The sequence below is a fragment of the Onychostoma macrolepis genome, chromosome 04 (genome assembly GCF_012432095.1).
Source record: "Onychostoma macrolepis isolate SWU-2019 chromosome 04, ASM1243209v1, whole genome shotgun sequence".
In the NCBI taxonomy this organism is placed as follows: Eukaryota; Metazoa; Chordata; class Actinopteri; order Cypriniformes; family Cyprinidae; genus Onychostoma; species Onychostoma macrolepis.
In genome coordinates, this window is record NC_081158.1 from 25,443,269 (window position 1) to 25,466,203 (window position 22,935).

Below are 22,935 nucleotides of genomic sequence, written 5' to 3' on the forward strand. Positions count from 1 at the left end.
TTCAGCAAAAAAAACTTTAATCTTATTCACTAACCACCCATAATCCAAGCACATTTGAACCTTTTTAAGAGCTATTTTAAAAACAGATTTTTGACCATCTGATTCACATAGATTAGGTGAATCTAGTGCTAAAACAATGCAAATGCAAATTAACACTGCTATCAGTGGGTGCAGTTATTTCTGTGTGAATCCCATAAACATCTAGACTGACTTTAATCAAACCCAAAAGGATTCATTCAAACAAATCACAACCTAAATGATGGATTCCCCAGTTTTGTTACAAATCTCTTCTTCAAATGCATCAAAGGAAGCCTCAAGCATCAGATCTTTAACCAAAGCCAGGCAGAGATGGATTGCTGATGGACGAGGCTCTTGTGAATCATCCATCATGCCATTGTCTTCTTGTGGCTGGGCGAGGATTGGGCGGTACAGCCTGTCAATCAAAGTAGAAGCTGTCAATGCAGAGATACAGATCATCAAAGCAGTTTGTTTGATGTGGTTAAATTAACTCTCTTTGTTGAGCTACTCAAAATTCAGTTGACCAAAATTAATGCTATAGCTTTAGTTTTGAAGGGGCATTCACACTGACAGTGATTTGTAGCAACAAACAACTGTACGTCATTGTTTTCGATGAGTTGGAAATTAGAGGCAACAGTGACGATGCAGCATAGTTAAACAATGCAAAAAATTTTAACTATGCAAATGCTCAGTGGCGCATTGCAGCGGCTATCAATGTGCTATTCATCTGATGCGGTTACATAATGTAGTCAAGCAGAGATGCATTATACGTTATGCTATTATACATACAGACACTGACTAGTCGATTGGTCCAAGTTGCAGTCACATTCAGGGTTGTTCAGCAAATTTTTGTTGGTTATTTCATTCAGATTCCACACAATCGGGAAGATTTTCCCATGTGGATTTCACAATGGGTCCAAGTTGGAATTAAAGTCCTGTAGAATTAGGTTCACCTCAATTAAGTTCACCTGACCTCAAATGCATTTCTAGATAAACCTCACTAATCAACTAGTTCAAACATTGAGATACACAAGACATTAGTTTAAGCACTTTATTGGACATAAAACAGTGGTTTCCTACTACATCGGAACCATTTCGTGCGTTACAAATATTTCTACCTTTACACAAAAAACAGACAGAAGAAACCCAAAATACTGACAGAAGAATGTGAGGCTTTTCCCAGAGAGGGCTGCGCTGTGCTGAGTGCTATATTTAGCTGGGATCTAGTCCATCCAGACATCATTCCCATCTCCTGATCCACTCACGCTCTCCGCTGAGAGCTCTCTAAAGTATGGCGCTTTAGACACGTCCTGCTTTTTGTTCTGTGCAGAGAATATGATCTTCACAGAGGCCAGCTGTGGCAGGTTTACGAGAGTGTCGACTCGTTGTTAAAGCATTGATATCCTTTTGATAGAGCGCAGATAATCCCAGTTGATTCTCTCTGATTAATTTGGGAGTCATAATACATGGTTTGCTCTCCAAATCCTCTTTGGTGCAGTTGTTATTGTTGAATGAATTCAGAGGGCAACAGAGAGGAGGCTGCTATGGAAAAGCTTTTGTTGACTGCTTTCTCTGTCTTTTCCTTTGATGTGAAACTCTGCGTCCATTTCACTGCAGTGTCCTTTCTTATTCCCTCGTCTCCTCTCTTCAGTTTTTGTTATCTAAGACAAAACCAAAGCTGTCTTGAAAACTAATGAGAACTCTGCAGTCTCAGACACAAGCGCACAAAGTCCCAGACCAAACAACATCTGGGACCCCCGAGACGTGCACGCACACACTCCTAGGGCCTAGGCTAAGTTGATTTCATTTTAGCACAAATGGGCTGGGGTATAAAGTAGCCTTGTATACGTTTATTGTTTTGGACAGGTGCACAATTGCAGGGCAGCACTCGGATACAAACAAACTAATATGAGATGTATTAGTAAAGCTCTCTGAGTATGGCGCAAATACTCATGGTGCCATTTCAGACTGGAAAAATTTTCTCTACACATTTAAATTAAAATAATTTAATTTATCAATATCATTCCAGTATCTATTCAATATATATTTAGTTCATTTAAAAGCAGTCTGTGGTTTCATAAAGCCACTTCTTCCTGTTCCAAATCTGTTTTCTTATGCATTAAAAGAGCTTTTGAAAATAGAATGCCATTAAAACATTCTCTGCTCTCCACAGTCTACCTCTACGGTTCTGGGTGAATGTGATCAAGAACCCCCAGTTTGTGTTCGACATCCATAAGAGCAGCATCACGGACGCCTGTCTGTCTGTGGTGGCGCAAACCTTCATGGATTCCTGCTCGACGTCAGAGCACCGCCTGGGCAAAGACTCCCCCTCTAACAAGCTGCTGTATGCCAAGGACATTCCCAGCTACAAGAGCTGGGTGGAGAGGTGAGCAAGCACATTTCTATGATTATAAGTGATTGAACAGACAAACCCAAAGACTGTCAAACACGGTATCTGGTTGACCACCGCAGCCTGACAAACCCATATCAGAAAAAGTAGACTTCCTGCACTTTGCATGGTTCTAAGGTCTTAGTGTGAATCAATTGGGTAGAAACTGCTGGATTGTTTTAGTGTGTGTGTGTGTGTGTGTGTGTGTGTGTGTGAGGGAGAATGAGAGACTAAGGTGCACTTGTGAATGTTTTTAATCAAGAGGAGATGCAAAGATACAGTGTTTGTGTGGGTATCAGTGTGAATAAAAGCCCAGTATTTTATGTCCTGCAGGTATTGTGTGTGTGTGTGTGTATCTGCTGGTAATCAGACTGAAGTGTGTTGTCGAGCTCCAGGATGATGAATTGCAGCTCTATTGTAGTTCAGTAGATCTTCTGGGTCTACCCAACACTGCACCAGAGCAATTAGTCACTGTTTGGTGAGAGGAACAAACTTTTCTGCTTTTCCCACAATCCTCTGGGTCAGAAACTCTGCATTCAACAATGCCAAGAAAGGAGAATCATGGGTAAATACAGCTAAAGAACATCTTCCTATATGCAATGACTGTAAAAACCTGCTGCTGTCTAGTAGGTACTGCATTTGGGTAGTTACTCTGCGACCGTTAATGTATGTAGTATATGCCATTCACATGGCTTCATGGTACTTCTCGTCAACAGTCTTTGGAATGCTATGAGGTTTAACATACTGCTCTTTTTCCATAATGGTGTTTTTCACATACTATATAGTATGGAATTATGCATGATTCTATTGTTTTCTGCTCAATTCAGCACACAGCGCTGGTCTACTCAAGCCCACCACCCTACAGTAAACGGCTCTGATAAAACTCATCAGTGCCGTGTGTCTCTGCTCACACACACTGACCCTCAGCCTCCGACTAACGTGTTTATTTGCCGTGTTTATTAGAGGCTGCAGGAGGAGATGGGTAGATGGCAGATGAGCGTGATGGGGAAAATGATAAGACCGTAATCATGCTGCCAGCTCACATTCACTACGAAAGAGCTGAGATGGAGAGAAAGCTCATTTTCATGCATTAGCTAATGTGTTACACATCTTTAAGGACTGAGATCATACTAAAACGTGCCTACTGAGGTGAGAAAAGCCTGCTTTAATTATAGGTGCTGACATCTACGTGGTTAAACCAGGTAAAATATGTTCTCAAAGATACATTCTTTGTTCAGAGTTACAGCTCTCATGTTACTCCTTAATTGGTTGTTTTCGGTAATATCCTGATAGGTGACAAATCTGTGCGAATTGAGACAATCCTTCTGTTTTCTTTTTGTCAGATGATTTGAGAAGAGAGAGTTACAGATTAGAGATGTGTCCCATGCTGAGATTCTCTCTCGCACACATACAAGACTGCAGGGCACATGAAGAGGGCCAGGCTAAAATTACCCAGCAAAAAAGACAGCAAGAAATGCGAGTGAGTCAAGGACAGGTGCTGAAGTGCTGCCTTTGATCCTTTCATGTCTTAATAAATGCAGGGGTTGATCTGTTTTGGGGGAAAGAGGTAAATCAGGCAGCGTTTGGTCGGGGGTGGGGGTGGGGGAGTTAAATTCATTGTCGGGGTACCATGCCCTTGAGAACATATTCTTCTTTTTATAGGGTTGAAATGAAAAACCTAAAAATATCAGGTCTTATATTTATTATATAAGGTCTATTTATTATATAAGGTGTATGTGACCTGGACCAAAAAAACAGTCATAAGGGTAAATTTTTCGAAATTGAGATTTATAATGAATAAATAAGCTTTCCATTGATGGTTTGTTAGGATAGGACAATATTTGGCCGAGATACAACTATTTGAATATTTGGAATCTGAGGGTGCAAAAAAACAAAAAAACAAATCTAAATATTGAGAAAATCACCCTTAAAGTTGTCCAAATTAAGTTCTTAGCAATGCATATTACTGATCAAGTAAGTTTTGATATATTTACAGAAGGAAATTTACAAAATATCTTCATGGGACATGATCTCTATTTAATATTCTAATGATTTTTGGCTAGTAGGTATATACAGGTGCTGGTCATATAATTAGAATATCATCAAAAAGTTTATTTATTTCAATAAATGTTGGTGTCTCTCATCTTCCTCTTGACAATACCCCATAGATTCTCTATGGGGTTCAGGTCAGGCGAGTTTGCTGGCCAATCAAGCACAGTAACACTATGGTCATTGAACCAGCTTTTGGTACCTTTGGCAGTGTGCCAAGTCCTGCTGGAAAATGAAATCAGCATCTCCATAAAGCTTGTCAACAGAAGGAAGCATGAAGTGCTCTAAAATTTCCTGGTAGATGGCTGCGTTGACTGTGGACATCAGAAAACACAGTGGACCAACACCAGCAGATGACATGGCAGCCCAAATCATCACTGACTGTGGAAACTTCACACTGGACTTCAAGCAACATGGATTCTGTGCCTCTCCACTCTTCCTTCAGACTCTGGGACCTTGATTTCCAAATGAAATGTAAAATTTACTTTCATCTGAAAAGAGGACTTTGGACCACTGAGCAACAGTCCAGTTCTTCTCCACAGACCAGGTAAGATGCTTCTGACGTTGTCTCTGGTTCAGAAGTGGCTTGGTAGCCCTTTTCCTGAAGACGTCTGAGCGTGGTGACTCTTGATGCACTGACTCCAGCTTCAGTTCTCTCCTTGTGAAGCTCTCCCAAGTGTTTGAATCGGCTTTGCTTGACTGTATTCTCAAGCTTGCGGTCATCCCTGTTGCTTGTGCACCTTTTCCTACCCAAATTCTTCCTTCCAGTCAACTTTGCATTTAATATGCTTTGATACAGCACTCTGTAAACAGCCACACCTTTCAGTAATGACCTTCTGTGACTTACCCTCTTTGTGGAGGGTGTCAGTGTTCGTCTTCTGGATCATTGTCAAGTCAGCAGTCTTCTCCATTATTGTAGTTTCAAAGAACAAGAGATACCCAGAATTTATACTGTAGGGATGGTCATTTATTCAAACTCAAATGTAAATATTCTAATATTTTGAGATGCTGATTTTTGACTTTCATAAGCTGTAAGCTCTAATCATCAAAATTAAAAGAAATAAACATTTGAAATATATCAGTCTGTGTGTAATGAATGAATATTATATACAAGTTTCACTTCTTGAATGGAATTAGTGAAATAAATCAACTTTTTGATGATATTATAATTATATGACCAGCACCTGTATGTATGTGTGTATGTGTATGTATATATATATATATATATATATATGTATATATGTGTATATATATATATATATATATATATATATATATGAAATGTTAATTACAGTATCTATTATAATTCTAATCTCTATTCAGTTTATTTTTAAATGCCATTTCCAGTTCTTCATTAATATTTCTGTAAAAGTCATGGTCATTCATTGGTCAGAAAGTGTAGCAACTCCATATTTAGCCATTTGCAAAACATGCACGATACGAGGGAATAACCAGCATGGACTCGTTCTGGCTGACGAACAGCTGACATTTAAACGTGGTATTAATTAGTGCCAGACGAACTGCCAGTCATTAGCCTTGGGAAGCAGAGGACGCAGAGAGAGAAGCTAAACTCTTCTAGGGGAGTGTACCTGTCACTGGAGAATAGATTCCTTTGGGAAGGCCATACCTGGAGATTACAAACCCTCACTATCTCTCTCATTCAACACCATGCCATTCTCCCCCACTGATGCCCCATGGTGCAATGCAGCACGTACTTGCCACTCAAGGTGCTCACGGGAGCCTGAAACAGACACGCTCGCCACCGGTTAGTCAGTCAATGTGTTGAGTCCAGGAGTTGGCATGGTGCAGGAATTAAAAATGTAAATGACCTGCCTTAATTAAAGAGTCGACAGAGCCTCTGCAGCTGCAGGTGACAGTGACTGATTGCTTTTCCTCCACCAACACTCTTTCACTCACTCACACGCACCAGCCACCCAAAGACAACAGATAGTGTTGCTCCGTTCCAAAACCTAGTGAGCTGCCTACAGAGACAGCATTTTAAGGCATCGTGGGCGCTCACCAGGCACGAAGGCTGTTCCAAAAGATAGGCATGTTAATTATACAGCCTCAAAAGATACCCCATAGCGTCACATGTATCCTCCATGAAAAGGCAATCCCAGAATGCATTGACGAGTTGAGTGGAAAAATCCAAGGTGGTGAATGAAGCAAGAGAAATATGGATTACAATAACCATATTTCATTCAAAATAAAAATTATGGATAAAAATGTTTGTGTTCACTGTGTTCTTAAGCTTATTAGTGTATCACAGCATTAGCTTATCAACATGGTAACATCAAACACAATTGCAAGTTTTGATGCAAGAAGTTTCTGCCTAACTAGAGTGTTCCAAATCACATACGGTATGACTGTTGCAATGCTGTCTACCTATGCAGTGGTTTTGGAAGAGTACTTGTATCTATAATAACGGTTTGCTTTTATGTGCACATTTTGTTTTGGATGTATGTTTAGTGTCAGCATATGCATGGGACACATTTATTCAATATTTCCAGCATCCTATAGATTCCGCTGATCTCTGGAAAACTTTCAAGGACAGCAGCTCATTAAGACTCACAGTCACTCGCTGATGTAAGCCGCAGCTGTACTGCCACAGAAAGTAAATGGCGAACTGATTGGAAGGGGCGTGACAGCTCTCACTCAGTGCCAGTAATGACCCTGAAACATGCTATTCTTATTCTACATGAATTATAAAAAGACTTCATATAAACATGCCCTGTCACCTGTCCAAGTTCTAAATGTTCATTAAATAACCTGTGCTATTTCTGCTTCTCTACGTTTCTCTGCAGATATTACTCCGACATTAGTAAGATGCCTGCGATCAGTGATCAGGATATGAACGCATATCTGGCAGAACAGTCCCGTATGCACATGAACGAGTTCAACACCATGAGCTCCCTCAGCGAGATCTACTCTTACGTGGGCAAATATACAGAAGAGGTATGGACCTGTTAAATCGCCATAATGCCTGTTAAGAACATACCCAAAATAAGAACAAATAAGAGTGAGAAGTGCAGATGAGAGGAATATGTGGTTATTTGGAGGCATGTGTAACTGATGTGTCATTTCCCTCTGGCAGATTGTGTCTGCGCTGGAGCAGGATGATGGTGCCAGGAAACAGAGACTGGCCTGTAAGCTGGAGCAGGTGGTCGCCTTCATGAGCCTGGAGAGCTGAGGACCGCATTTCCCAGAGTGCACTGGGAGATCCATCAGAAACCGAGCCGTGCCTGAGTGAAGACCTGTCCATCTATCTCATCTCTTCTGTTTGCAATCTTCCCACAAAAACAAGCGTTTGCATCATATTAGCTCTGCTTCCTAGAAGAGTAGAGATGGGAACTGGAGGGTGGGCGGAGGAGCCAAGGACTACATTACCCATAATGCAGTAGAGTGGGTGGCCATCCGGCTCTGCTGTGTAGAGGAGGGGTGGCTGCCTACGAGTTCCACGTCACTGCATCCTCCATCCTTCTCCCTGACTGGAAAAGAAAAAAAAAAATTTCTGTTGCCTTCAAAGTTTAGCTGATAAGCAGAAACCACGATGTTTGGTGTCAATTTGTTCTGACTTTTATGACTAGGGTAGTGTACGACACTAATATAGAGTCCAGTTCATTGTAGTACCTTTATTAAACACTGAAACGAGAGATGAAAAATGGTACTGCATGCATCGAAAGAATGCAGTCCATTCGGGCCATTTCAAAAGACACAAAACACTTCGAGGACACTGGGTTTACGGGACGCGCAAGATCATTTATACGCTTTAAGAGAACAATCAAGCCTTGAGAACCCCGACTGCTTATTCTCAGTTTGAAGACAGTGAGGTTTATTTAAAACCCTCAGCGTTTAGAAGGACGCAGCAAGTTAATGCTTCAATTCTTTTGTCTCTTCCGGGACCTTACTTGACAGTGAAACTAAAAGACGAGACCTATCATCTTGTGGGATACCCACTTCTTCACCACTTCACCCCCAGCCTTCATTTCGGCATTTATCCGGCTTGTGCACATCTGAATTTATCCTCTCTTATCTAGATGAGTGGAGGAGAAGCCAAGGTTCAACCCCCTTAGAAGCAAGCACACACGCACACCTCTTCCAGAGAGCGACGCCTTCTCTCTGTACTCCACCGAGGTTCTGTTCTACAAGAGAACGAAGTAATCTTATCGACAAAAAAAGCACATTCAGTAGGTGTCTCAGTTCACACATCCAGTAGGGGGACTTTAATTACAAAATATCCTACTCAGAATTAGCCGTTAAAGGGGGGGAATGGCGCGTTGTTGAAACTGCCACAGGGTCCCACCCAAACGAACACTCTGGGAGCCTCTAGAATAACCCACACGTGGACAAAGTTGGTCAGCAGAAAACCAAAGGAGCCCAATTTAAAAAATAGCAAAGCGAATAAATTACCCCTGAGAAAGCGAATATAAGGCATTGTTTGTTTTATGACCTGCAGAACGAAGCTATTGCTCTGTCTGCAGCCTCATATTTGTTTCTGTCCATTATTCTGTGCGCAGCACAGAGGCCGTACTTACCCTTGCGTGTCCGTATTTGGTTATTGCACAACTGGGAAGGCGGAAAGAAATCCCGATCTGAAGTTTAAGGGCTTGCTGTAGTTTAAGTGTTGCTGGCGGCCTTGAGAGAAGAATCTTACCTGGGCTTAACGACTCCAAAAGCAAACGGATGGCGTGACGAGGACGTAACTAGTATTGGATGTAACTTTGACAAAGGGAAAGAGACAATTTAGCTGCCCACCTTTCCTCTGTCCTCTGACCCCCTCTTTCCCCTTGACAGCGTACCCTATGTGGTGATGTGAATGTGTGGAGAATCTGCCCAGGTCCACCTTGGGTGCTTTATTGGCTTTTTCAGCGCATGTATTTCAATTTAAACTTCAAAAAAAAGAAAAAAGGAAAACTGAAAAAAATAAGCCTTGCAATTGATGATGTGGATGTGTTCTTTTCTTTCTTTTGCTTGGAAGAACGAGATGGAAAAAAGTGGCTGTCATCTTTAAAATTGCAACTTCTGTTAAGGTGGAACCTTTATCCTGCCCTTCCATTCAACTGCCATGACCATGTTTTGTGAATGTGTTAGATGCTAATTAAGACTAAGGTGAAACCTTAAGCAGATATAGTATATACCCTTGCATGCTGACCTATTTGGATGATATGAAATGAACTGCCTTGCTATCAATTTATCTAATACTACTAGGGATTTCTAAACCGAACCAAACTCTTGTTAGACTTTCATCAGACTTCCTGTCAGGTGGACCGCCTTTCTCGAAGGCCGTCCATCTGAGAGTTCTCGTTCACGCTGAGCAAATGTGACCATGACATCACATGCCAGTCCAGTCACACCTAACATACTACCACAACACATTACATTTGTGTTTTTTACTGTACGTCTTTAATGTGCAACTCTAAAGAGTTGATTCCTTGAATGTGTTCAGTTGTTGTTCTCCATATCTGTCCGTATATTATATTGCTGCTTTTTTTTTCTGTACATTTGAATCATTTTGATGCAACCTAATGTTTTCAGGATTCCATTAGCATTACACCAAATTATTTTTTAATGTTGTTTTGGATATGGTCTCTGTATGTGTGATTGCTTTGGGCTCCCTTGTGTTATTTTTCGGTGTAGCTTAGTAACAGAGGATTGTTTTGAGGTATTTCAGGATTTCAGGTACACAGCTGCCCCCGACTAATGATTCTAATGAGATAAACCAATAAAATACCACTGTCACCATGTTAGGTATTTTCATTATTATTATTATTTTAGTAAATCTTTCAACACTGATATTTGGTAATGAATAACAAATCTTGCAAATGAGTTCAGAATTGACAGTAGAAAGTGTTTCATTATTTCTTCTGGGAACTCATTTATAAAGTCCACAGAGGTTTTAAATGAGCTGATGATGATTTGATTGGAAAGCTGATATGTTCCTGGATTCCCTCATGACTCTGATCCTGTGTTTCACGTTTCATCTCTCATGTACGTTTAACAGGACGTCCCCCTTCCCTTTACGCCCAAAAGACCTGATAAAGTTTCCACCTTAAACATTTTGTAAGAACTAAAAAGTCCTTTTAGCTCAGTGTTACAACAGGCATTACAGAGACCTGTTCGAAAAGACTTTTTAATATTTCCAGATTTGATGCAAGATAGAGTTATCCTGATGGGAGGAGAGAAAGAGAGAGACCAGCGGAAAGGCAAGCTTCTCTAACTTTGTTATAATTAATTGTATACCTGTGTATGTAAATATAATGCATTCCTATTTTGCAGTCAAGAACAAAATACTATTTGTAATATAGAATAAACTTTATTATGAAAAAGATGGAGTTTTCTGTCTTTCATTTTGTGTCTCTACCTTGCTTTGAATTAGCCTAATGGGGAAGTCAGAGAAGTTGCGGTTTCCATAGAAACAGAAATTGCGGCAAAAGAGCTCAGCAGCGCTTGCTCCCACAAAGCCCATTTGCACAACTTTCAAAACAATTCCAATTAAACTATTTTCAACACAGCTGTCTATGAAAGAATACAATCTCACTTAGTTATGTGCACCAACCTCTAATCTGACTGGATACGGCCTCAATCTTCACGTCCACCCCTCTAAACCAGACCTTTACTATTTCTTTTCCTGCTTCAATAACACTAGAACATTTTTACAACCGTCATCTTGCAGAAAAACAAAGACTCAGACTTTAACCTCCTCCTGTCTCATAGTGCCAGAGGGCTCAATTGCCACCTTTATTACATTTCATCTCATTGCACTGAATCGCTTCTCTCAGTTAACGAGAAACCGTTCCCCTCCACAACTCCAGTACGTTCCCCCTGACCTTTCAGCGTTTGTCTCTGGGCTCTCTTGGAGGAAGGTTAGAGCGAGATGGCGATTTTAAAACCTCTTCACAAAAATGCCACCTCACAACAGGTGCTAAAAGCGTCTGCCCCTTTTGAGTGATTTCTTGCCTTTTAGCCTCGAGCGCAAGGTCATCGTAACAGCAAGGATTTACCGCATAGAGTTCTTTTCAAATGTTAAACCTAGTTCCTCTGTTCCAATCTACAAACTCGTTTTCTTGCGAATCTGTTCATTCCTGAACGTTCCGGCAGAATTCTCTCCAGCTGCAGACGCAGTGCGGGCCGGCTAATAAGAATGCAGGGTGAACGATGGTGGACTAATTCCTGGGATTGACTAAAATGGCTATTGACAGCTGCGGGGGAGCAGATGGAAGCAATTAGCATTATTAGTTGGTTGTGCTTTGTCCTATCTGTCTAAGTAAACATCTGTGAAAAGACAACAGATCCGGCAAAGGCTCCCATCGAGTAAACAGAGAAACCAAACAGCTCAACTGAACAGAGACGCTGCAGACAGCAATGAGATCTGCCATCCACGGCCCACACAGAAAACCGAACAGCTTAGAAATAAATATGATAAAAATATCAACATGCTGTCTGCGCCCATCTGGAGGAACGGAGACGCGATCATTATCAAATTCACCAGAAATGGCCCAAAAGGTAGAGCTAAGAAACAGACAGCTGAATAAGAACACTTAGACTTCTGAGAGTGTCTAAAGTCATGCTGAATCCCTTGTGGTGCTGCTCATTTTCCAAAAGTACCATTTCACGAGGCGCAGATGAAAAATGGGAAAGCACATCCACTGTAAATTTCTGTATCAGTGATAGAGCAGCACTGCCCTCCACTGCTTCTGTCTCTACCGAACACAACCCCTCTAAAACTATTGATCCGATCCGTTTCAGTACCAAAACATGGTTTTGACTCACAAGTAGTGTCTGCTTTGGAATCAGTTACCGGCCCAGGTTCATTTTCAAAATGGATTTCATCATGTGTGCAGCGATGCTTAATTTCCTAATAAATGCGTGACGCTCTGGCAAATGCATGTTTCATATGAGGAAAAATTGATTGTGGCACAGACCATGTTCACGTTCTGATTGCATTATTATGTTTGCATGTCTCCGACAGAATTGGCTGTTTAATAATCTAATTACCTTTTCTTGTGTGGTGAGATCTAACAAAAGTATTCTCACAAAGAGTGTATCTATTGGATTCAATAGACGAGTATATAATGTGTTGTAAAACCGCATACAAAGCAAAAAACTTCTTGTTTGATATCAGTGGTTTGCAACCTTAAAAATGGGTTGCCAGTCTGTTTTGATGGGTTGTGGACATAAGGAAACAATAATGCTAAATGCAAACAATAAAATGCAAAGTATCATATAGTCATCCATACAGTAGTAATGACAGCAAAATAATTTTTTGAAGTCTATTTTGTAAATGTATGTTAAAGATGTTATTGTCAATGATTCATGTATGTTATAACCTTATGTTTAATCAAAACTTACATACTGTTTAATCAAGATCTTATGATGCAAACAACAGACTTCTCTCTGGTGATGTATGCCAGGCCTCTCCAGTTATTTAGTCTGCCAGTTTCTTAAAATTGACTTCAAGCTCGAATTAATTTTTGAATGCAGTGACCACATCTCAAAATCAATAACTAGTAGATAGAACCAAGTCCCTGCCATACTTTCTTTTTTTTTTTTTTTGCGGTCACACTTTATTTTAAGGTCCAATTCTCACCATTAACAAACCATAACTATGACTTTTGCCTCAATAAACTTCTATGTGCTGCTTATTAATAGATAGTTATGTAGTTAACAGGATATAAGGTACTACAGGATATCAAAGGGATATCAAAATATGGTCATACAGAATGTGCTTTATAGGTACTAATAAACAGCCAATGTGTTAATAATAGGCATGCTAATAAGCAACTAGTTAATAGTAAGCATTGGTCCCTATGCTGAAATGCTACCTTTTTCACAAATTCAGAAAATTCAGAAAAACAAGGTCTGTCGCTACTTATGCTTCATTGCAACTTTAATAAGGAGAAAATGCTTCCCATTTGTTGTTGTTGATGTCAAAGATTGTTTATCTAATCAAACAGGCATAAATAATACATATGTGCCTTTTTAGCTTATCCTAATAATGCATATTGTTGTGTCTATTAAGTTCCTGGTAATATAAATACATTTACTTTTTCTTTACTTTTGTGCAAAAATCAATTCTGGTGAAGTTTTGGTTTGCCGTTTGATATCCAAAGTAAAATGTGGGTCCTGCAGCAAAACCGGTTGAGATTCTGTTTTATATGACTTATTATGCAGCTTTAGGGGTATTACGCCCAAGCACTGGAAAACAACCCTAAACGCTGTAGGGAATGACTGATGTTGGTGTAAATTGAAAACGTCCTTAGGAATATATATCGCCTGGCAACAAAAATTCCATAACATATGAGCCTGTTTGTCAAGCTTAAAGCCCATATGCCACACATTAATATGATTTCTGCATTTTTTTATGCAAAAAGCTTCAACAATCAACAGTGTACATGAAAGCACGACGGCACTTGATTGCAACTGGCTACCTGTACTTTTTCTGTCAAACATATGCACTCAATCCATCTGAATCTGTCTGTCTCTTGTCACTTTTCCAACGCCGGTGACTTTTTTCTCCAATATGAACACTGTTGTAATTAAATTCCTTCCCCATCGCTTCAGTCAAACAGTGGAAAGATGCCCATCACCTGTGTCTGGCCACCCTCTCCCGGCACTGCCTAAATAAACCCATCTCAAACATCAACGAGTGACTGTGCATTAATTTTCATGCTATTGATTAATATCAGAAAAGCCGACAGACATGACCGCCATGTCTTTGTTGCGGTCCTTTGGGAATATTACATGTGCACTGGGAAGAACAAGCAATATTTTCTAATGAAAAGCAACAACAATGTCAATTTGAATATCAATGGAGACATATTTCAGGTGGTTACAAAAGTTCACATCCTCTTATACACCTAGATTTCGCCATGCAACCAACATAAAGTTAGCATGCTGCTGCAAGATCATTACTTCAGCCATAGCTGAGTGGTACACAGTGCTGTGTAGGATTTCTGCATCTACCTGTGATGAGCTTTGTGTATCTTAAAATTGTCTGCTTATCCATATTCATGTGTTTGCAATGCGCACATGTGGGCAGTGGTGGTGAGGTGAGTCTCATTTGCATGTAAAGTGCTTTGGGTGTCTACAAAAGCTCCATACAGATGCTATGACTCATTTATTCAAATTTCATGTGGTTAATCAATACATCGCCAATGAGTCTCGCAGATAGTGTGAGACGGCTTTGAGAGGACGCGTATAGAGGTGAGTGTGCGTCTGATGAATTGTGACCTGTGATCCAGCAAATAAACTTCTATGGATGAGGATTCAATTGCCCGTATGTCACAGCAACCCAGCTAGAAGTGCACGGGGTTGTCGCGTCTCCGCTAACTAAAATAAAATATGCTACCATCTTCATACCCCCTGCAAGCCTGCACACGCTGCACTGTTCATATTTCATCCGCACTGTAAAGTTTCCTTCCACCTACTGGGTATGAGATTAAAATGCAGAGATGGTCGGCACATGGCCGCTGTGAAGCAGATAGGTGCATCCAAGAAAGTTTGCAACACCATATTTCGTTGGTGCTCATTTCAATTTATCTGCCCATATGGAGAAGTCATCGTTCACACAGACTCTGTGGCGAAGGCTGGCATGAAAACGAATCAACAGCAGTGCCCTTCATGCAAAGTGCACTTTCTTCACATCCCTCTGCGTTAAAAGTACATCATTGTGGCAAGTTGTCTGCATGTTATTCGTTCTGCTGATGGTGCCGTCACACCGTGATGGGTGAGAGGTCAAGGCACGGTAAGGAGTTCAGGAAGTCGATGAGAAACTGTTATATTACAGTTAGTATGGTATAGTACAGTACTTTCCATTTTTTCTCCTTTAAAACCTTACTTTAAGTCAAGGGTTTTAAAATTATGTAAAATATGAAGCTTATTGTTGAAGCCAATAGCCTTGTGGGTAGTGCTCTGAGTTCAAATCCTGGCTTGTGTTCCCACTTTGCTTCCTATCCAAATAAGGGCCAAAATGAAGTCTCAAAAATCAAGCTCATCAACTTGAACTCAGTGGTTTTTGTTTTCCATAGAATGTTTGTCTATGGGGCCGGAAAAGGTGCGGGGCTTCCATTTTCAATGATGATTAGAATACTTGATTCTGATTGGTCACATTGGTTACCCTATTGGAGTTTTCTTTTGCCATAATGACCAGCTGACTACTTTTTAAAACATAATCAAAAATGCTCTTTTTTTACAAATGCAGCCAGTTATTCCATTATTCTATCAAAAAAATTGGCACACGTTGTGCACAGTATAAATACTATACAATGAAGAGATATTAATACAATGAAGTACTATGAAAGAATGCTAAACATTGTCTAAACACTACCACTGCTTCGAGGACCATAAACTATAAAGACAGGCAGAATGCGAATGATGTTAGCTGGCCGGTAACACTCTGGAAATCTCATTAGATCTAAGCAGCAAACACAGAAACCCTTTTTCACGACTAGACATTACAATTCATGAGAGCAATTTGCCCATAATGTTTGTCCATTGATATAATGAGTTTTATAACTTAAACGCCTGCTAAGATAAAAATTTCCATTTATCTTCATGAGAGGATGAATGTCACAATAAAAATCCACATCTCTGACTATTAGCTTTCCGTGAGGCTAATGTTTGATCTGACATTTACTATCAAGTTAAAAGTTTGACATTGTACCTCCTATTGGCTTCAAAACACATCAATCAATCCTGTCAGGGGAGGCAAGGTCCTTCCAGTTGTCATTGAATGATACTTTAAATGATTAATAGCCAGACAAAATCAATCGATTTTCGTGGGAAAATAGGGTGTGATACTGAGAAAAAATGGTTGGCTTTCCCTCTTGGTCATTTAGATGGATAGAGATACAAAAAGGGAAACAAAAAAGCACCACAACGATCAACTTCAGCAAGGCCTGAAGACAAACCAGTCATTCAACTAGATGGCTAAAGTTTGTCAAGACAAACTTTGAAAATAATTTGACAATGCCTTGTCTGAAAGTTAAAAATGATTTTAGAAGCTTGAGGTTTGAAGGTTTTACACACCATACTGTCATTCAGTCATAGACGTGGGGTTTGAAAATTATTCTTTTATAAGACTTTACCAGAAGCAATCTAGCCCGGCTCACACTGTGCGATTTTGGCCACGATCTGGTCGTCTGAGACAAATTTTGAAAATCCTAAAAGATTCCTAAAAACTAGGCTAAAATCTGTAGTCTTTGATCGCTGGTTTGACATGTTCACCGACAGCCGATTAATGTCTGTTGCGATCAAATTTCACCTCCGACTAAATTCTGGCAGTGTCAGAAGATTTGGCGCACAGTCCTGCAGTGTGACTACCCCTACGATGAATGTCAAACTGTCTCCATTTTTCAAAACAAGCTATGAACAGAAATAATGCTAGAGATTTCTTCTATCAGCCATAAACTCCGGCGCTCCTGTCCTCCGCTCACGGAATTCATCAGATATGTTGCCTTTTCTATATAAACACTGGTCGCGCCACTGTTTTCATGTGGGTGTGTAGAGCTGCATACACTATGCTTCTTAAATACGCCGGTATTGCCGCCATTCATATACTTTTCATGATAGCCAACATTTCGGTCCCACGTGCAATGCAGTTCGCAGTCACTGGACGTGTATGGGTTGATAATGTAAAACTCCAGACAAGTTTTCTTGCGCGCAACCGTTTTTAACTCGTCTTGACTGTCGTACAGTCTGACATTAATGACAACTGAGATCCCACAGTCTGACATGATCATCATGTTCGTACAGTCTGACAAGTACAATCCTAAAGGACTTTTAAAAAATCGCACAGTGTGAGACCGGCTTAAGTAGCTGGTAGGTCAGTATTGAGCACTATAGTCTTCAGACACAAAAAGTTTGGGTTTGAGTCTTGACTATGACACTGAACTTGCTGGCTCAAAGAAAAAAGTGATTCAATTTTCTTTGAATCAAGGTTTGGAAGAACATTTTTTTCAGCATTATTGCAAACAAGGGGTTAAAATCAAGGTGTTAGAGGGGTCAGGGTGTCAAACTCAGTTCCTGGGGGGCCGCCGCCCAACAGAGTTTAGCTTGAACCCTAATTAAACACACCTGATCCAGCTAATCAAGTCCTAAAGGCTTGTTTGAAAACAACATAATACAGGTGCTGGTCATATAATTAGAATATCATCAAAAAGTTGATTTATTTCACTAATTCCATTCAAAAAGTGAAACTTGTATATTATATTCATTCATTACACACAGACTGATATATTTCAAATGTTTATTTCTTTTAATTTTGATGATTAGAGTTTACAGCTCATGAAAGTCAAAAATCAGTATCTCAAAATATTAGAATATTACTTAAGACCAATACAAAGAAAGGATTTTTAGAAATCTTGGCCAACTGAAAAGTATGAAAATGAAAAGCATGAGCATGTACAGCACTCAATACTTAGTTGGGGCTCCTTTTTGCCTGAATTACTGCAGCAATGCGGCGTGGCATGGAGTCGATCAGTCTGTGTTAGGTGCACTGCTCAGGTGTTATGAGAGCCCAGGTTGCTCTGATAGTGGCCTTCAGCTCTTCTGCATTGTTGGGTCTGGTGTCTCTCATCTTCCTCTTGACAATACCCCACAGATTCTCTATGGGGTTCAGGTCAGGCGAGTTTGCTGGCCAATCAAGCACAGTAACACTATGGTCATTGAACCAGCTTTTGGTACCTTTGGCAGTGTGCCAAGTCCTGCTGGAAAATGAAATCAGCATCTCCATAAAGCTTGTCAACAGAAGGAAGCATGAAGTGCTCTAAAATTTCCTGGTAGATGGCTGCGTTGACTGTGGACATCAGAAAACACAGTGGACCAACACCAGCAGATGACATGGCAGCCCAAATCATCACTGACTGTGGAAACTTCACACTGGACTTCAAGCAACATGGATTCTGTGCCTCTCCACTCTTCCTTCAGACTCTGGGACCTTGATTTCCAAATGAAATGTAAAATTTACTTTCATCTGAAAAGAGGACTTTGGACCACTGAGCAACAGTCCAGTTTTTTTTCTCCACAGCCCAGTTAAGATGCTTCTGACGTTGTCTCTGCTTCAGAAGTGGCTTGGTAGCCCTTTTCCTGAAGACGTCTGAGCGTGGTGACTCTTGATGCACTGACTCCAGCTTCAGTTCTCTCCTTGTGAAGCTCTCCCAAGTGTTTGAATCGGCTTTGCTTGACTGTATTCTCAAGCTTGAGGTCATCCCTGTGCGGTCATACCTTTTCCTACCCAAATTCTTCCTTCCAGTCAACTTTGCATTTAATATGCTTTGATACAGCACTCTGTAAACAGCCACACCTTTCAGTAATGACCCTCTGTGACTTACCCTCTTTGTGGAGGGTGTCAATGTTCGTCTTCTGGATCATTGCCAAGTCAGCAGTCTTCCGCATTATTGTGGTTTCAAAGAACAAGAGATACCCAGAATTTATACTGTAGGGATGGTCATTTATTCAAACTCAAATGTAAATATTCTAATATTTTGAGATACTGATTTTTGACTTTCATGAGCTGTAAACTCTAATCATCAAAATTAAAAGAAATAAACATTTGAAATATATCAGTCTGTGTGTAATGAATGAATATAATATACAAGTTTCACTTTTTGAATGGAATTAGTGAAATAAATCAACTTTTTGATGATATTCTAATTATATGACCAGCACCTGTATGTGTGTTGGAGCAGGGTTGGAACTAAACTCTTTAGGGCTGTGGTCCTCCAGGAACTGAGCTTGACACCCCTGATTTAGACATTGACTGATATCACCTCCCCCAGTGGGCAATGCACCGATCAAACACATGATGGTGCTATTTTTGGTTGCCCCTGACCAAGTAATACACCTGAAGACAGCTATTTTGTGGCTGGACTTCTGGAATAGTATTGTTTGCTGCTACCAAGTGTTAGGTTAGACTATTTACAGAAACAATTTGTTGGACTCTGTTTCCCAGAATGCACTGTGTGAATGAATCATGCAAATTTCTGCCTCATTGTTCGATGTTTTTACTCTTTACTGCATTATTTTCTCTTAAGTTGTTGCCGCCTAAGATTTTAATAATTAATTAGTGTGTTATTGTGTCACCATCTTTGTGTTTGTATCTAAAAAAAATAAAGGGTCATGCTGAATTAAAACAAACTGATGAATTATTATATTTGCACCTTAAGGTGGCGTTCTTGAAAGTTTAGTTTAGTCTTTAAAATAATGTTGTTGAGAGGGGCAGTAAAAAGTTCCTTGTCTTTAAGATGGTAGAGACTCAGGTTCCAACATCAATCAAGACACAAATGCTGATTTATTTTTAATGTTTTTCAGAGTTCTGCCACTCATATCTTTTTTTGTTTGTTTGTTTTGTTATTATTCATCATATTAAACATCACACACTGAAACTGCCCTAGCTCTTTGTGAGAGACCGGTTGGTGTGGTGGTTACTTGCAGGTCTTTGTTAAACAACTACGTAAGCATAGGTTCAAACCAAGCAGGTTAGGTTTTTTTTTTTTTTTTAGTCCATACATCAAGTACCATTACATGCTGAACGATTCACCGACACAAAGGGTAATTGTTTGCCTTTCAATTTTAAAGGTTTCTTTCAAATTATGTAACTTTTAAAATTTTATATAAAACACAGTCATACAGGCTTCTGTTTTATCCCAAAAGTGTTGCCTTTTCTTCTTTGAATGGCTGGTTGGTGTGGTGGTTAACAGCAGGTTTTTGACAAGCAAAACCACAACACAAATGGGTTCAAATTCCACAGATGTAAGATTTTAACCTAGCCTAAATTCATACACATATAGTTTCATAAGTAGATGCTGACATTCAGCGATTCAGTGGTGCACAGGATAATTGTTTGCCTTCCAACCTGCGTGTCTTGGTTCAAATCCCATAGTCTTTAAAGGTTTCATTATATAAAAGCAGAGAATTTTCACCAAAAATATCAATATCTTTCCTGAAAGACCAGTTGGAGTGGTGTCCTGAGCTCGTTTACACAACAGCCAGCGTGTGACGCGTCTTCTTCTTCTTGCTTTAAGGCGGACGATACGTTGAGACGATACCGCCACCTATCTCTCAAATGGACCATTGAGACTCCTAATTGAGATTGTAGATAGAGTGTCAATGGTCCATTTGAGAGATAGGTGGCGGTAATGCACTTATAAGTCTGCGATCCACCGTAAAGCAAGAAGATGAAGACGCGTCACGTGCCAGCTGTTTTGTGAACGAGCTCAGGACATTTGGACCGTGCGGCGGATAAGAGGTAAAAAACTATATAAATACTGCTCAGTTTCTTGCACAGACCGATCGTTTCATGTCTTTAGACCTCAACGTATCGTCACAAGCCACAGGATTTAATTTGGTTTTGTCTGTGTATGTTTTTTTTCTCTCAAAGCCATGAGTCCCATTGACTGTCATTATATGACTGACAGACTGCAACAGTTTGAGTTAAAAAAATCTTTGTTTGTGTTCTACTGAAGAAACAAAGTCACCTACATCTTGGATGCCCTTGGGGTAACCAGATAAACATCAAATTTTCATTTTTGGGTAAACTATCCCTTTAACATTGCACTTAAGATTGAACTACAGTGATATGTTTACATGTATCAGAAAATATGTGATGGTTGCTGTTTTTTCATGAATTTTCATGCAAATTGATCAAATCAGCAGCACATCTTTTAGGCAGTATGGCCTTCTGCCCAGACAAACCCAATTACTGACAGGTTCAAAAATTACTATACAAAGTGACCCTTTCCTGGTTAATCTTCTTTGTTGTTATTTCTGGCTCAAAAACAGAGCATTGCAGCTGTTGTTGAAATGAGATCCATATGTTCTCAATTAATTAAAAACCTGAGAAAGCTCATTTGTTATCACTTTAAACTCACTGCCTGTGAGAATATGTCAGTACAACAACAAAAATTTAACAATAAAAAAAATCAAGCAAGTTATTGTTCCTGAATGAATCCGTGTTTTTGAATGAATTGATTAAATAAACGATTCAGTGAGTTACTCTTAGGCAGTCACTTTTGTTGCTAAATAAATCAGTGTTTTTAAATGAATTGGTTGACTCAGTGATTCAATGAGTCACTTATAAAAGCATTTACTTGTTTCATTCCTGAGTGAATCAGTGTTTGGAAATGAATTGGTTGAAGGATTCCATGATTCACTCATAAAGACTTATAAAGTCACTTGGTGCCACCTACTGGCGCAATAACGTAATTATAGAAAGAGTCACTGAAAAAATCCTCTCCACTAATGCCCTGACTGAAATTGGTGACATTAGTCAATCAAATTTGAGAGTAATTACTTCAGACTTATGTGCCCTCTAGAAGCTTACGTTCTGCAAGTGAACGTCGCTTTATTGTACCATCCCAAAGAGGCACAAAATCACTTTCACGGACTTTTAAATTAAATGTTCCCTCCTGGTGGAATGACCTGCCCAACTCAATCTGAGCAGCTGTTAGCCATCTTCAAGAATCGGCTAAAAACACATCTGTTCCATCTTTATCTGACCCACCAACTCTATCTCTCTCTATTCTAATTCTATTCTTTAAAAAAAACAAAAAACTAACACTAGCTTTTCTAATCTTTTTGTATTCTATCTATTTGTTTTCTTTTTATTTATTATACAATTAACAAAAGCAAATAGGCCTCTAACACTAGCTTTCTCTATTCTTTTTCTAATCTATCTGTTTTCTTTTTATTTATTTATAATTTAAAAAAACAAACAAATACCTGTACTGACATACCTGTACTGAATCTTTCAGGAGTGAATCAAATGACTGTTTTAATGAATGGCTCAGTGAATCAGTGATTCGCCCAAATCAACGCGGATTTGGATTCGAACACAGAAACGAAACCAACACTCTTGCTGTCAGGAGCATTTTTTGCTCGCATAGGCTATCTTGAAATTACCTAGTTAGCAGCATGTATATTAAAACATAACATTATAAATGAATAAATATATATATATATATAATGACTGATAAAAAACAAGTGCAAAGCCGCTATGCTGATGAATGGATTTGCATTCGTGATCGCAAAGATGCTTCCAGAAACGAGCTACACCTGTTCTAGAAGTGGTCAAATGAATAAAACTGCGAGAATACTTTCTTGTAAGATATTATGATGTCGAATAAGTGATGCTTGAGCTGCTGTTTATGAAGGTAAAATGACGTCAAAAAGATTTGCATGCGCAGGGTAAGATTTATGAAAGTGTACATACGATAGCAAGCGTAAATTAATTTTGCATGCGCAAGAAAAGATTTGTTAAAGTGTAAATTGCGTTTCAAGCGTAAGAAAAGAAGATTCGCAGCCTTTTATTGTTTTTTGTAAGTGTAATTCATGTATTGTGAAAATGCAACTTCATGCTGAGGCAAAATAAATATGATCTGTATTCTTCTGACTTCCATTTTTCCGCGCTTACACTTTTGGCACTGTTGTTTCGCCCAAATACAGCCAAAAGTACTGCAAACCTGCGCACAGCGTTTTGCAAG

At 39.6% G+C, this 22,935-nt stretch overlaps 1 protein-coding gene across 1 annotated transcript in view; it reads left to right on the top strand.

Moving 5' to 3' along the window:
• Positions 1-10,784, top strand: part of plxna4 (plexin A4) — a 220,393-nt gene extending 209,609 nt beyond the window's left edge. Inside the window, 3 exon segments of the mRNA XM_058773276.1 lie at positions 2,192-2,404; positions 7,261-7,411; positions 7,551-10,784. Coding sequence (XP_058629259.1) covers positions 2,192-2,404; positions 7,261-7,411; positions 7,551-7,646 — 460 coding nt within the window. The 3' untranslated portion in view covers positions 7,647-10,784.
• The last annotated feature ends 12,151 nt before the right edge of the window (positions 10,785-22,935 follow it).